At 35.4% G+C, this 17,426-nt stretch overlaps 1 protein-coding gene across 5 annotated transcripts in view; it reads left to right on the plus strand.

The window, feature by feature from the left end:
* The window catches only part of WDR72 (WD repeat domain 72), a 105,829-nt gene that overhangs the window by 39,037 nt on the left and 49,366 nt on the right, over positions 1 to 17,426 (plus strand). For all 5 annotated transcript variants that reach the window (XM_010311983.2, XM_075764721.1, XM_075764719.1 and 2 more), the window contains 2 exons: positions 13,754 to 14,571; positions 16,686 to 16,777. In XM_010311983.2, the coding sequence (XP_010310285.1) occupies positions 13,754 to 14,571; positions 16,686 to 16,777 (910 nt within the window). The remainder of the gene's footprint in view (positions 1 to 13,753; positions 14,572 to 16,685; positions 16,778 to 17,426) is intronic.

Here is a 17,426-nt window from a genome sequence, read left to right on the forward strand (position 1 = left end):
TATTTTTGAAAATTGAAGCTGTGAGAAAAGCTGGTTTGAAAAAAAATAGTAAAATGCTTGGGTGCGTCATATGAAGATTTCATTGATGCACGTAAAAAGCTGGATATGTCTGGGAATTGTTTTCTTGATGTTCCAGAAACCTTTCATGTTAGAAAGTTTCCTAGCTTTTCAATTTAAATAACTTGGATATAAATATGTTTATCATGCACTGATATTTCTGCTGATTTCCATAATGTAATTAGAGCTGCTTCTGTGTAAAAATTATGGAGGAAGAACAGCTTCTAAAATTTGTGCAATAATTGCTAAACTTTGGACTACTGAATTATACTACTGAAGAGCTAGAGCAGAAAAGGGAAAATTTTACGGCGTGGATAAGACAAAAAAGATGTATTTATTTACATATGAACTTTTATAGCAATGTTAGGTATATTTATTGCTTGATATATAAACTCAACAATTCCTTAAAATATTGTTCTTTGAGCATTAATATATAGTGCAGAAAAGTAGAGTCAAAATATCTAAACAAGGGTTTACGCAAGATCTGGAAAAATTAATTTTTATATATTAGAAATAATTATAAACAAAGTAGTTAAGTACCAGTTACTATAACCCTTGTAAATGCATTTTAAACATTTTCAATTGACATACCTAGTATTAGTTGTTCTAAAGAACTTATTCAGTTACGTAATATACATATTCTGCACTAAACAAAATATGCCAAGGACGATGCTTCTGAAACAGGTGTTTTGTTAGTAGGAAAGCCAAAGCTTATATTTTTATAGATGCTTAAAACAAGAATATACAGAAATTATAAATAATAGAAGAAATACCTACTTTTATGTTGCTGCATAGAATAAGTAAAAGATAAATGAAGAGTGTATGACAATAGCAGTCATTTGTTCTAGTATAGGAAAGGATGCAATTTAAAAAAAATTGTTATTGGAAGCCTGGAAAATCGCTATAGTTAAATCTTGCTGATGGAAAAATTGATAGAGAAATGGAAATAAGTTACAAGCACAAATACCAAGTAATACTTATCAAATATGAAATCAGGAGTGGTACCATAAACAATGGTATGGAAGACATGGATTCCTTTTATTTCTTTTGTGATATTTTGAATATTATGAGGAATGACAGATCTTGATTGTATGAAATAGATTAAGAACAAAGCAAACCAGAAAGTAGTAGAACTTGTCAGCTTAAAGTTGGTAACCTTTATGTTGTTGCTGCTAAGGTATTTCTATTTTTTTACGGAGTCTGGTGTTTATAAGCTATTTAGTAGTATATTAATTAAGTGTAATAAGAAAATGAATGAAGAAACAAAGAAGTGTGTGTATATATTTTTCCCATAACTCAGATGCAAAGCATTTCAGTACTATATTTCCTGTGAAATTTCGCAATTAGGTATTTTATCAAGGGACCAAGGTAGCAATGTAACTACAGTGAAGTAGTAACTTCAGAGCTATGAGATTAACTTGGTACCAGTTAAAAGGCATTGTCATAACCCTGAGAGAGATTGATAGCTTGGACCACACATCAGCTTTGCTGAAAGTTACTGCAGTTTTCTGAATTGGTCCACAAAGTCAAGAATTTGTTGATTTCAGTGTTTTGTCTGTTCGCCCACCTCAAAGCAAAATGAAAACAAAAAGCTGCCCTAGTGATATTGTAGCACACTTTACTCTTGTAGGTGGGGATAGTAACACAGGCTTACAGAAATCTGAGAATAACCCTTAACTATTTATTTCAATGCTTCAGACACTGTTTCTATATACTTCTATAAACTTTTTGCTCTATTATTATACTGAAAGTGACTGACTTAAAATTTTTGTTTTCCCTGCATAGACCACTAACTGGACCCTGTGCTAAAGATAAAGAAGGTGCTACAGTGTCCTACTAGAAATAATTCTAAGGTCGATACCAGTAGTTCTTGTGAAGTATTTCATGCTGAAGGACCATTATTGAAGCTAACAGAGCTGTTGTGTTCTTCTTTGTCTTCTCTCATACCTCAACTGTTGTGCTGCAATTCCCTTCTCTGTTCCTTGGAAACTGTAGCAAAGTTTGTATTTTGTTTTTAGGGACATATCTTTATGGATAGAAATATAGGATTTCTATCCTATTGAAGTGCTGGTTTTGGATATATTCTCTATTTATCACTGCTTCTTTTGGTTCTGGGCGTGGAGACAGTTTGAATTTTCCTATCTTACATTTTAGATTTACTACTTTCTAGTCCCTAAAATGTGATTTCTTCTGTAGACCAGCCTAACTGATTTTCCTTGTAAGTGCTCTACGTAATCTTAATTCTAAAATAAATTACGTCATCCTTGTTAAAATCTTTATATTTTCATGTTGTGCAGTGATGTTCTGGAATTCTTCATCAGTCATGACAGGAGGATGGTGGAATCTTTACACTTGTGATGATTATCTTTTCTATTCTAAACTTTGAGTTTCTGGCCTCTTATAGTTTAATTAGTATTATTTTAGTGAAGAATACTATCAATAGGAATTTGGATCTATGAGACTTCCTGAGATTTCTGCCTCACACACCTATTCAAAACAAAGAGCAGTGACTTTTTTGGAAATACACTGGCACCTTAATTGTGGTTATGGAACTAGGACTTGCAACACCAAACCTTTTTCTGCAAAAGAAAGGCTTGCTATCTGCTACCTTCCTTCTGATACCTAATTCAATCTCTTGTCTCAGTTAAATAGCAGAAATAAAATACTATGCTATACTGTGGTTCAATTTAAAACAAACAAAACAGCAGCAGTGGTTACGTTTCCATTCTCTTGACATTTTTCTACATATTAATACTCAAACCTTAATTTGTTTTGGTGGTCAGATTTGGTTCTTGCAATACTTGTGGGAAAGATGAACCAGCCAACCAGATACGTCTGAGAATGTTTGCAAATATTGTCCTCTTGGAAGCCTAAGCAATTCTACTGCCTTCAGGAAGACTGAACAGCTCTCAAGGAAAGAACAGTATGAAATCTATGGATACAGAAACTTAGCTGCTGTTCTAATACGTCCTAGAACGATTTAGGATCTGAAAAAAGTCCAGCTTGCCCATTCCTGAGTTTTCAAAAAGCATTTTCTAGGATAGAGAGGATTTTAATATTTAAGATTTAATCTCATTATATTCTTTTTTTAGTAGAAAGTCACTTGCTTAGGATTTGATCTGGTACTTTTTACATAAATTTTATGGGTAATAGTCTTATAGTGCACTATGGGAAGTGCACTATCAGAACAGCCCAGAGCAAATATGTTATTTCAGTTGGAGTCAGTAGCCAGCCATGGGTTGGTAACTTAATTTTTATATGCATCAATCCATCTTAGGACAAACTAATATTCTTATACTTTTACCCTCCTTCTAAGGTCATGCAGTATCCCTGTGTTCAGCATTATTCTCACAGATATTTGGATGTTCATTCATCCAGTAAATTGTTTGGTATAATAAGTCCTAGATCCATGAGTCAGTAGTCTGTGTTTTGTGGACTGCTGTAGCATTGTTTGTCTGGTTGCTCTAGGAAACATGGGAGATGGTCCATCTTAAGGGTTTTCTTCCTAAGTGCTGAGTAAGGCTGAAAATATTTTGGCTACACCCATCTCTGGGCCCTATATATTTCTAAAGGTATGGCAAGGGAATTTACTTCTACATTCAAGATAAGTTAATATATTAAGATACAGAGAATTAGAATATTGAGTATATAAATAAGACTTCATTTAAAAACAGCCAAGTTCAAAGCAGTTTCTTTAAACTAGTTCCTATGGGAAAATTAATCATGAATTGACACTTTTGTTTGGGACTGACTTGTCCAAATGATGAAGTGTCAGGTCAAGCATAGATTGCATGTGAAAGCAAACTGGGACACCACTCTGGACTCCAGGCTTTTTACATTTAGTTCTTTATACATGATTACTGAGGTTTAAAAAGGGTAAATGAATAGGAGAAAAGTTCTGAACATCCCCCTCAAGAGGATCCTCTGTCCTATGACTAAGTGAAGTGTCTGAAGTTAAGGAATATGATGACCTTGGTACAGTAGCGCCTTTACTCTGGATGATCTTCACCCTATGGATAAAGCCAGCATTGCTTTGGAGAGGGTAGACCTGACCTCTCTGCCCACTGTGGGAGGCTGTGGATACTTTAGTCACAGAAACTCTTCACATGCTCCCTAAATTCGAAGCTCCAGGAAGTGGGCAGGGTTAGAGATAGGAGTGTGTGTGTGTGTCAGAATTTTACCTCTTGGGGATTTATTCTTCCGAAAACCAAGCCAGGCTTAAAGTAAATAAATAAAAAATACTATTCCATGGTTTTATCCAATTTAAGATATTTTCAACACTAAATCTAGTTAAGCCTGTATAACATTTGTTGCTTAAGGTTATGAACTTAACAAGGATGGTTTGCTGATATGATTTAGCCTAAACAAAAGACACTTCAGTGTTCTTGTTGAACAGCAGATTATTTTTGGGTTATGAATACATAAATATGATTGCAAGACCAGATTTATATCTAAGTACTACCAGTTCAAGCATCACCTAGATAACTTGAAGCTTTCTCTTGTGTTGTATGACTAAAATTTTGATGCAGTAATTTAAAGAATAAGGGCTTTTAAGAAACTTAGGACAGTGAAATTTCAAATGAAGGTCCAAGCTGTCTCTGAATGCTCTGTAGTATCCAACTGTTCTAGTATTCTTCCACTGAATGATCTGTTTGATCATGTGCTATATGCTGCTCTGACTGTCATGGTAAAAGGCTGTATCACATTTTTTTGTTTTTAGTGATTAAAATAATTATTAGGCTTTCTAAATTTGTAAGTGACTTTGTACTAACTAGACATGTAAGTTATATCAAGTTTTTAGTCTTAAATGCAGAAACTACAACAAAAAAACCCCATTTCCGAGTAGATAGAGGTGTTGTGTTCATGGTATAGGTTTAAGATGTGCTATTTGAAATCTGAGATTTTTGTGGAACTTGCTAACAATATTTTATGCTCATAAACGAGTTTGAAGCCCGAAACACAATTTCATTTATCTTTATATTCTAAGCTTTATAGAGTCTGCAAAAGTGTCCATCTGTTCAGCTGAGATTGCTGCAAATAGTGAGTGGTCAGAGAGACTTAGCTGATAAAGGTCAGAGGAGCCTCTTGACCCCGTGATACTTGCCAAAGCAATTGGAGCATAGGGACTGATATACAGTTAGATATAGCTTGCTAACGCAATCTCCACTTTAATTGGTAATGATAGCAGGAATACACAGTAAAGTCATTGCTGAAAGAAAACAAAAAGTATCCAATATAGTAATTTATTACCAGTCAGTGGGTTTCACGCACTAGGTTGTTTTACCCCTGCAGTGGTCAGAGAAAGCAAAAAGGTACTCTAACACTTAACTGAAAATGGATGCCCTGCTGCTATCAGAGATGCATGGTGGTCAAATGATTGCCTGTGCCATTAGCTTGGTAATGTTTTCTCTATTGTAAACTCAGCTCCCCATGTTCTTCCTGTGCATCAGCTGCAGATTGAAGGCTTTCTCGTTTGTCTTCTATTTGTGCTGCCAATCATCAAGCTGCTGTCCACCAAGCACATTTCAAGGAGGCAATTTTTTTTACTACTATCGACTACCATCTCTAGCAACTGAGGGCCCAGAGGATTTAGAAATGAATTTAATGCTTTAATTTACACTGTGCCAGCCATTTTGTGCATTGTTTATGTATTTTTCTGACACAATTCCATAAGACAATTGCAGGTTTCCTATTTTGCAAAACTGTGAGACAGCACCTGCAAACATGTCCCCAAAACATAATGTATTCTTTTATGTATATATGTAATGCTACTATTTTCTTTAAAAAGGTTAGAGAAAAATGTCTATGCAGGTAAAGACATTTAATAAGCTATTCTATGTTTAAAAAAAACAAACCAAAACAACAAAAAAACACTTCAAACAAAACCAAACACACTTATCGCTTCCTACCATCAAGGATAAAGCTTCATGGGAAATAGAACAGAGCTGTCATTGGCAATATAAGTTAATGTTTAAGACCCCTAGGTGTGGTGGTAGCCATACTTCCATTGAAATGGTTCTTCCAGCTCTGTGAAGTCCAAATGTAAGAGACAGGGTAGGAGTAGCTAAATAACTTTTACAAGCAGCTGAGTGGCATGTTTGGTTTTTGTGAGCCTAGAGCCAGACCAATGATGAGATGTGATTCTGAGAAGTTAGGAGCTCTGAACTTCTGTTGGTATCCTAGTGACTGGCACAATCAAGACACAGAACGTTTTTAGCCCTCAATACATTTTTGTTGGCAAATTCTACTGTGCCCCCCCTCCTCTTTTCTGTAACTGAGGTTCTTCACATTTTATTTTTTAAAAAAACCCAAATAATCCCATTTATTGTCAATGTTATTGATTGCCACAGAGATAATGAACAGTGATTCAAACATGTAAATGTTCTTTAAAGTTTCTGCCTTTGTAGTGTAGTTAAAGGTCAGATTACAGCAAAACCAGATGCTGAATAAGTGTTAATTTCATTGAAATAAGCATATTGATATTATATTCTCAAACTTCATTGTGATATTTCAGAAATTATCATATCTAGAAACTTAAAGACTGTAAGATTCAGTGGTTTTAATGATTCCAGGTTGGGTTTTGCTTTAAAGTACTTGTTTGAAAGGCTGAAATACATGTACTTGGTTCACAGGATGTCTTCCAATGAATACGCAGCAGGATAGCGGTATTTTACTGATTAAATTAGCAGATTTCTTTATAGTAAGTATATTTAATAAGGAATTAATTACTCTTTAAAAGAGGAAGTCTTGCTTATCTTACAGACTCTTATTGTGTGCTTAAGTGCGCTGTTGTATTGGGCCTGTATTAAGGGCTTCCAATGGTCTTAATGACTGTCAAAAGAGAAAAGCATGAATCTACAAAAACCCTCAGACAAATAAGAGAAAAAATCCCCCACCTCAAAAGATCAGAAGCAGCGCAGCTTCAGGTAATGAAAGAATCTTTGTCTCCTTTGATGATACTTCAATTAAGCTCATGCACATACCACCACCCCTCCCCCAAAACTAAAATTTCACCAAAAAATAAGTTGTTCAGTTTCTATCTAACAGTTTCTTGAGCCTTTGTGGGCAAGCAGCAGTGGTTAAAGGAGGGAACTGATCTTTTTTCTGGCTTGTTTAATGTTAATGGATCAAAGTATACTGTCTCTCAGAGGAAGCTCAAAGGAACACAATTAAATCCCTTGAATATTACATAATTAAAAAAACTGATTAGAATCAGCAGAATAGCTCACATTTATGCTTTATACAGCATGATTCATTCTGCCCATGCTGGGAACTTTAGCACCAATTTTCTGTTACTTTTATCCTGTTATGTTTGGGATAAGGTGATAGCACAATGGATAAAGAAGGCCAAAAGTCTGTAGGAAAGTGTCATGTTTAATACTTCAGGACTTGTTTTATGTAGAAGTTGATGCTACCCACGCTGTGAGAACTGAGCAATTTCTTTTCAGTGGTATCAAAGTGATGTCTAAATGTATTTTGAGTCTGGTTTGCCTTCTAAAAATGTACCATGTGATTTTGCCACTTTATTTCCTTTATGTAAAATGACTGTCAAGACCGTTCTTGTCAAATCTCTTTTTAGCACAAAACCCACAATAGAATGCATCTAGTAAAGAAAGCTGGGGTGTGGAGAAAGTACGTATATATGAGGAGTTGAAACAGTATGGGAATCCCTGCCAGCTAATGGAAGTGTGTGTTTTAAGTGGAATAGCGTTCCTAGAACAAGTTGGATCCCAGTGGAAAAAGGCCTTTAGAGATGAGAAGGCAGCTAGGTAAAATAGCACTTGGATTGTACTTTCCATTAAACTTTTATATGGTATGTCTGTCTGAAACCTGTTCAAGATAATGGCATGTATTAATGTATCTGGGGGCCACAGCAAGGATAGTCCCCTGCCTCCCCCTTCCCATAGACTTGGGCAGATTTTTCCTTGGGCGCTATTGCGGTTTGGTAAAGATGTGTAGAGGGAGAAGAAAAGTAGTGGAACACACTTGTGGAGCAGGAACGGATTCTATGCCAGAAGGAATCAGTTAAAGTGAGTCTGCAAAGTTTGTCGCTCCAGCTCTTGTCTTGTCCTGGATCAAACATCTTCAGTGGCAAACTAGGGAGTTATTACAGAGCTGTGAGTTGCCATGCATAGAATAGAACTTGCCATTTCAAAGCCTCCCTGAATTCTGCTCTTTCCGGGATGTAAAAAGCTTGTTCTGCTGTAGGTCAGTCGGAGGTGATGCACAAGAGGTTTGTGAGTCTCGGGATACAATTTTGGGCTGTAGCCAGGCTTCTTGTTTCTTTAAAGCTTACAGGTGAAGACTTCATAGGGAGCCTTATCAAGCAATGCAGATCTCTCCAAGTAGTAAAAATGTTGCAAGGTACAGTTGTTAAGCAGGAATGTTATCAGCACGCAAATGGCTTTATTCTGCACAAAGGAGTTCTAGCCTCACTACTCAACTAATCAGCTTCAAACTGATTTGTTAATTCTAAAAAGGAAATTGAAAAAAGTAGGCTATTTTGAAATGTTTAAATTAAGATCTAATAGTTATAGAAGCTTCACGTGATACTTATCAGTCTTGGTTAGGGACTAGTCAATATTGTAACTGCAATCGCTGATGGTGCTATGAGATTACTTTTGAGATAACACATGCATATACAAAATACAGTTCTTCCTGCTTCTCAGCTTCACACCAAAAGTGGCAAGCTGTATCATGACAATAAAAACCTGGGTTTAGCCCTGAGCATGACAAGTTTTACACTTTGCGAAAATACGACTTTTCTTATTAAAGTATTTTTTCTTGACTAACACACACCTCCTTCAGAGTAACTTCTTGTTAGACTCATTGCTAGTGATGCACAAAAAAGGTCGCACGTTCTGCTGATTTCCACAACTGGACTGCAGCAGAAGACCTTAACACTTACACTTATTTTAGATTCATACACTTGGACAATTACAAGGAAGACAAAGATAATTTGGAAAAAAATTGCATAAAATTACTGATGTTGTGAAAAGTCATACAGTTTGCCTTCTCTATAATAACTTCCAGAAAATTTTTAACATAAATACTTTAAAAAATCCTTGCAATTTTTCAGCTAAACAACAACAGTAGATGGAGCATTGGTGGTCAGGGGAGACCTATAAATAGGGAATCAGAAAGTTGGCTGTGTCAAAAATAAAATTTAAAACTAGCAATGGTAAACTAGAAAAGATGCCTTTGTACTTTCAGAAGGATGATTATCAAAATCTGTAGGTTGTGTTCAGCACAGCAGTGTGATGATCACTTAACTTGCAGAATTGAAGGAAGCCTCTGTGTTACTAAAGTCTTTTTTGACATGAAAGTTTGAAATTCACTGGGAGAATAATAAGGCTTGAATGGCTTGATATTTGGATACCTGCAGTACTATCTGCTTAAGCAGTTAGGGTTCAAAAGACAATCCTGTGATGACTGAGTCTGAGTTGAGCAAAATTTGTCAGAAAAGGAAAAAGGGATCTTTTCATTACTAAAGCCTGTGCTGGCAACAGGGTGGCCTTAAAGTTGGACTGTGTGGTTCAGAGATGAATCATGCTTTGTTATTGCTATTGTTATTAGTGTGCTTTTTGACACTGAGTTACTAAACTCTTAATGTGTACATTTGAAAAAAATTAAAGATAATGGCAATATTTATCTGAATGTCGTAGGATTTATTTTTGTGAAATACTTCTGGAACTTCAGGAAAGGCACAGTACAGAATGTAAATATCTGTTAATCTGCTTTTTCAATATCATCATTAAATGCTATTCTCAGCTCTCTAGTTCATAGTTAGTTTTATGGATTTCCTTCTGTTTTCTGTCATCTTCTCTTACAAAGAATAGCTTGTCCATATTTCCTAAATAGTGTTTTATGTCTAGGGCTTTAGATGTCCACCTTCTTTCATTGGAATGAAATGCCTATGGCAGAGCGCTAGGATGATTTGGTAGCTGCTTTTAGGATCAATGTCAACAAGCTTTCATATTGCCAATAAACATTTATTGTGACTTCACATGTAGTAGCATCACCAGATGCCTCAACTATTTTCCTTTGGTAATTTTGCCAAAGTTTTCTAAATATTAATGAACCAAATATAAACGTATAGAACAGAGAAAATGAAAATGTTAGGCCAAATAATAGTTTCTATTAATGTCAAAGCTAACTTGTGAGTTCCAGTGTTTGCATTCCATGGGGTTCTCACTATGTATTAGGAAATAGCATAATTAAATATTAAAATAATCCTAGTGCTTAACTACAATGTATCCTTTTTTAAAAAGGAAAAAAAGGGATAAAAAGAAAATCTGAACAAGCAGTTATATTTTACTTACGAGTCCCTATGGAGATCTTTAAGGTTATGTGTTTAGAGTGCATCTTCATCTGGTGGGAGCATCATTCTCTGAATAACAGAAAGCCAAATTATATTATTAGCCACAACCAAATAGCCAAATAACTTATAGGTTAGAGAACGTCAAATTTTTTCTTTGTGTTATTTGTAACTACAATATTAATAGTTTAAACATAGCTAATCCTATAAAATCATAGCTTGTAGTAAAAGGAGTTAGGTAAGGAGTGGGCTTGAGAAAGATGAATTGACATTGCATTCAAGGTAAAGCTAGCTGTTGGCCTGTTTACTAATACTTGATGGTTTCTTTTAAGATTCAGCTATTTTCAACAGGAACAGTTCTTTTAGTGGAATGTTTCTAATTATCACAAGAAAATTAAAACTAACATATTGATCTAGAAAAGCCTATATCACTTGTGATATGGAAATTGGCATGATTGCAAAAGTATCACTGGAGTGAAAAGTTGCTGCTTGCTGCTGTCTTTCTACTCGTACGTGCTTGCCTGTAAAGGTGAACTAGCGAGACTGAGCACGGCGCTGACAGTATGGGCTTGTGCAGGACAATAAAAACATATGTACAAGTCGTAAGCATTTAAAGAAGAGGGCAAAAGCATCAATGAGGAATTTATACTCCCTCATGTCTGCTGTTCCCTTGGAGGTAAAAAATACCTCTTTAATAGATACAGCAGGATTCTGATATAAGGTGGTGTGTCATGGTCTCATAACTTAACTTTACTGTGGGATGATCCTCCCAGTACCTTCACGGAATGTCGCTTGGTAGTGCAGCATGGTGATGCCTGTGAAAGAAAGTAGTTATTCTTCCACAAACTCATCTGGAGTTTCTCTCTCAGATAAAAATTTAGCGTTTTGTCTTTATAATTGAAACTTAGTATGCTTAAAGATTCAACTCTGTCATTTAGTTCAGTTTCTGATATGTTTTTTAATCGCATGCAGAAGCAATAGGATTTTTGTTCCAAATTACAATTAGATATTTGTCACGGGCTTTTTCCTTAGAAAATGAATCCTGAAATACCAGCAGTTTCATAAAAATCAGTGACGTGAAAATCTGTAGAGCAGGAGGTTTGATGAGACGACCTCCTTCCAGTAATTATTTCTGTGATTCTATGTAATATTGCATTTCCTATGGAAAAAAAAGAAAATAATCATAATGCCCAGAGTCCATATTTACAAAATAGTTCTCTTTTTTGCTTGAAAGGAATTATTGTTTCAGACTTTATTTTATATTTTAAAATGCAGCTAAAAACTAAAATTGAGGAGGAAAATAGATTTTGTTGAAAAATTAAGATCATCCTTTTAAAATTTAAATATTTGTGATTAACTCTCATTGGTAGTAGTATTATTGCAGACTCTTCATTGGATGGTATATAGGTTCAGACCTCTTTAGAAAAAAAAGGAGTAAGAAGGCAGCAAGGGAGGCTGATACTCTACTGTGCTCCTACTAGTATGTTTTTCCTGCTTTCTGAAGCCTGTGGAAGCTCTGTCCTAAAAATTCTGTCATGCTTGGAATACACAGGCACAGAAAGTTGTATGGGGAAAAGGGCAGCAGGAATGTGAAATGTTTTTTTCTGAATTTGCAGATGTGTAAGGCAGGAAATCCACTCCTGTAAGCAGATCTTGACTGGAATATGAGATCTGAGGTAACTTGCTGTATTTCCTCTCCTTAAAGACTCTCAGAAATTAGCTGGCACGGATTGCCAAGACAGTGCATCTCTCATGAAGTGTTCATGGATACTGGCAGTAGGGGAAAAAGTAAATGTGGAATGCTTTCTGTGTATAGAAATATCCCAAAGGCTACAGGATGGATTTTGGAAATTCCCTCTCTTGACTTCTTCATCCTTAGGATCTTATTCCTGCCTGTGTATATCCTCCATTCACGTGGCTTTATATTAATATTTTTCTTCATTCTTGTGTTTATTCTTGTTCTTTACTTCTTTCCACAGGTTCTACTTAGAGTATGTGATTTATAGATTTTCTCCTAATAGAGAAGACTTTCTTATCTTAGTTTATCTTCTCAAATATTGTGTTCTTTCTGTATGCTTACACTACCTTCTGTTTAAGATTCTAATGTCCAGGACAGATTGTATTTGGCAGGCATTTGTGTGGTAAGTTCTTCTGTGATATCTGTATAAGGAGCTGATTTTTTTAATGTGTCCGAAGACATCTCCTCCTCAAGAGCTTGTCACAGCATAGTATCTACCCTATGCCAAGGACACTGGCAAAATAATTCTAATTCTAAAAGATAAAAACTTTTGTTCTTGATGACTTATCATTTAAAGAATGAAACTACGAGAATAAAACTGAGTTGAAAATTTTTTGAAGGCTTTGAACATTTCCTCATGTTGTTCAGCTGATGCTGTATTACAGTTCATCATTAGGTTACTGTTATCATAGTTTAATATGTCAGTCTAAAGTTGTGAGTAACTGTAGCTGTTCTCAAATCTTTTTCTGCCAGATTTTAGGGGGATTCATAAACTATTTTCTTTGGATATTTATTAACAGCAGTAATCAAATGTGTATTTTATACCAGCACATTAGCATTATCACATTAGCATGTGGAACTGAAACAATGCTCTGCAAATCTATTGCTGTGAATGGCCTTTAAAGTTGGTGAAAAAGAATGGGGAATTTTAGAAAGATCCAGGTTGGAAATAGGGTGGCACAACGTGAACTCAGATGTTCACAAACATCTTAGTAGCTCTGAGGTCTTTCTCTCAATTGTTTTCATCTAAGGTAATTAATTTTATAACTGGAGATCTAATTACATAAGTTCTTGTTGCTGATAAAGTATGTGAGACTACTCAGAATTAAGTAGCTTTAATTTTGCATGTTTTGAAATGGCAAAAGGCATAGTCTTTATCTCAGACATTACCAATTGCTACAAGGTAAGGCTACAGGTTCTCAAGGTTTGCAAGAATTTTGCAACATCATAGAATCTGTTTCCCTAACTTTATTTTAAAAAAAAAAAAAAAAACACAAACAAAAAAGTCCCAAACCCAAACAGATGTATTCTTTAAAACCTTCCTAAAAGCCTTTCAGCCTAAAATGAAACCCAGCAGAAGAAATACCAGCCTAGAGTTTTGGCATAGATATATGTAATCTTACAGTATGGCTGTATAAATGAAGATGTTAGGAAGTCTGTATTTATATGCATATATCTCTGTGTATCTTAAGCTATTTAGAAGAAAATACTTTTACCTTAGTAAGAAGTGAATAAATATAATTAAGTTGAACTTAATGAAGCTAATAGATTTGCTCTATTCCATATGCAATTCTATGCTGATATCTTGAAAATTACAGTACTATGGATTTGCATTTGGACACTTAATTTTTATCTTTCAGTTAACTGATACCAGCCACATCGAACAGCCCTTTACTATTTTACCAGTTAAGACAAAATGGAACAATGTAAACTTTCATATTCTCTTATTTGATCTGGAAAAACTGGAGGAACTACTTCTGTCATCTCAACTCAATGGATTAAAGTCATCAAATTCATTCCACAACTGTGACACTCTAGAAAGAGCCAAAAGTACTACTGAGAAAAGGGCACTGACATTAAAAAGAAAGAAAACTTCTGGCTCCGTATATCCAGTGGATGGGCAAGTAGAAACTGCTTGTTCAGACCAAGTCTGTAGGGATAACAACACAGCCAGGTCTGTGGAAGGAAGTGGTGGCATGAAAAGACAGAAAAAAATGAAGAGTTCAAGAAAGATTAGAATGCAGCCATCAGGAAACATTGACGTGAACGCCACCACTGATACAGCTAAACTGCTTTTGTCATGTTTCTTACCGTGGGGTGTAGATAAAGAAATGGACAATCTTTGTGTTAGACACTTGGATATCTTGAGGCTTCAGTGTCCTGTTTCTTTTGGACTTGTGTCAAATGAAAACCACCTATCACTAATGTTGCCAGGATGGAAATGTACTGATTGTGGTGTGCTAGAAGAACGTGCAGTAATCAACTTGGTTTCAAAAAGAGTGCTTGATTTATCAAACATGTACCTTGCTGCAACTGAAGGACAAGCTGGAAAGAAGGATGGACCCGAGAATAATGTTTATGGAACAAAGGGACTGGAAACAGTATTCTTATTTAGCAGAATAGCTCTAATCAACAGGATAATTAATATACCTTTAGCTGTTACAGGTGAAACGGAAAGGTAAGAAGCTTTTCATTATGAGTCTTTTCTTCCTTTATAGTGGTTAAAAAGTGAAAAATGACACTTAACGTGGTCTTTTGCAATAGTGTTTACATTATTTCTCTAGAGCATTTTTATAGGACATTCTTTGAATAAGAGGTGATTGGGATAAAGTTAAATATCTTTATCATTAGTGGATGAGAACTGATGCAAGAATTTTTTTTTCAAAGGAACAAGGACTTGAGTTATCCAGCTTCACACCTTGTTTTTTCCAGAGATCATTCTTTTCCTCACAGTTTAAGTAGAATAATGAGGTCTCTTCAGGCATGTTTTGAGATGTGCATTAGCACACTTGTGCTGTTTTAACTTCCACTCTCTGTAAGCAGTATACTTCCTTTACCATGAAACCCTTGGCTCCAGTGATAAATAAAACATGAGACAACAGTCTGTCTTAGTTACACTATCTAAAGTACAGCTTCCCCAGTAATAATGGCAGCTACTGGGAATGAATGCCTCATCAGCCCTTAGGTTTGGAGAACCATCACAAATAACATTTGTTACTCAAAACAAATTTATTGGCTAAATGCTTTTTCAGCATTAAAGGAAAAATAGCACACTCAACATTATTTGACCAAGCCAAATAGAGCATACCAATGAGGCAATGGATATTCACGTTTCAGATGCTTGTTTAAAAAGATAAACACTGGTTTCATACATGATGTGCTTTCATGTGATAATGTTATCTTTTTGTCTGAGAATTAAAGTTTTGCTCTCTGAATGTATCTATACCTTCTGTATTTCCTCAAAACCAATTATGTGTATGCAAAGTTACCTCCCTCTCTCCACCTAGGGGGGAAAAAGCCCCTTTCCTGTGAAGTTTCCCTTCCCTCTTCCCTCTTTCCCCCCTCCCCAGCAATAAGCATAGCAGGAATAAGACTCGGATGATTTGCCACCATCTAAGGATTCAGCCTTCATTTCACCTCTTCCTCCTGCAAATAATTGGGGTCTGAAGGAACCATTCTAATCTGTGTTCATTCATTAACTCTTTTTATATGATACATCCTTATTCATCATTTACTCCATATTCAGGGTTGGAATGAGTTTTCTTTGCTATGACGAGCTGTTAAAATAAAGTACTCGTGTAATTAAAAATTTGAAAGAAACTAGGTAAATGCTATTTTGTCCATTTTGCCTTCTAAAATTACAGTATGTAGCCACATCTGTTTCAGCAGTTGGTTTAGCGAAAGCTACGGAATGCTCAAGTTAAAAACTTACATATTGAATTCTAATTTGCCACAGGGTTTGCAGGAGGAGTTAGTAGGACAGCTTACACAGTTTTTCAAGGGTCCTGATCTCCTGAGTATCTGTAACTTAAAACTCCCAAGCTGAAAGCTTTGAGCTTGTTTAGTATTGCAAAGCTTTCAAAATATTGTGACTTACTGTTGATTGTAGTGAATTCGAAAGGTGAAATATATTATTTTTAAATGACACCTAAATATAGTTTGTGCAGGGTCAATATAGCGATGTATTTAAATAGTTTAAGATAGTGTAAGGGTTTGGAGAGGTTTTTCACTTCCTTTCCCTTGTGTCCATACCCTTTGTCTTCAAGGGTTAGGTTGCTGAGTTAATCAGTGGCAAAGTACTGAAGAGCAGGAGATACACACACTAGTCTCCTGAATTGTAGCCATCTACTGAAAATCCCAAGTATTACAATAATATTTTAAATTATTTAACGCTGTGGAAAAAATGGAAACTTACAAATTAAAGCTGCTAGTTTCCCTGAACTTTTTCCTCTTTCCCTGAAAAAACAGCACAAGTCTTTTGTGAAAATTATATTCTTCACATATGACTTATAAAAGTTAACTATAGTAAGTTTGAGCCAAATGTAAAGTTTCGCATATGGATGGCACTTTTTAGTATTTGTGTACATGTGACCGTTTCAATACCAAGTTGTGGGCCAAAGAATGCAAGTGACTTTTGAGGAGAAACTAAATTGTGGTTGATAGTAATTGATAATAGAATACCCACCTTAAAAAAAAAAAACAACAAACAAACCAACAAGCCAACCCTACCTTAAAACATAAGATTTTTGGAAGTATGGTAAGGTTTTGTTTAATAGTTTCATATTCTTTTAGTCCACAGAAATCAGAGTCTATGCATAACAAATGGCGAAATATAGAAGCAGTAGCACCTTCATTCCCCAGTTTTTATGGAGAGTTACCAAGCAGTAAGTATATGGAAGAGTGGCAATATTAGCTTTCAAGTAGGATTTTTTTTGCAAGCTAAAATACATCATTTAACTTCAGTAATGAAAAAGATTATATTCTTTAGCTTCGAGCAGATCCAGTTTGCAAATACAGAAACTGGATTATTCTGGTTGTGGTGAATACCACAAAAGTATTTAAACAAAACGTTGACTGTTAAGTAACATCAAGGATGTTTTTTCTGTGATGGCAAAACATTCAACGGAGTTTCTAAAGACATTTTCTAGCAATCTGAAAAAACAGAAATACAAGACAGACAGTCGTATCCCCCCTCCCCCATCTCCCTCATCACCATTATGTGCCTGCCCAATAATAAATACAGCCCTTCAAGCAAACTGTTGCCTTACTAATACAAGAGTTATCTTGACTGTTCAATAATGCCCTTAGACTTTTGGCTTAGGGTGGCATAAAGTAATCTCCTCACGTTATTGTCCCACAGGCAGTTGTTCACCAATCTCGGCTTTACAAGCCAGTCTAAATTTATTTTTACAGTATGCAATTAACCAAAGAACATGTAAATAAAAACCTAAACAGGGTATGGATATTTGGCAGTATATGTTACTTAACAAATACAATTTTTCTGTTATAGACTAAGTCCTGTCTAGATTGACA

This window comes from Balearica regulorum, chromosome 12, assembly GCF_011004875.1.
Source record: "Balearica regulorum gibbericeps isolate bBalReg1 chromosome 12, bBalReg1.pri, whole genome shotgun sequence".
NCBI classification, from domain to species: Eukaryota; Metazoa; Chordata; class Aves; order Gruiformes; family Gruidae; genus Balearica; species Balearica regulorum.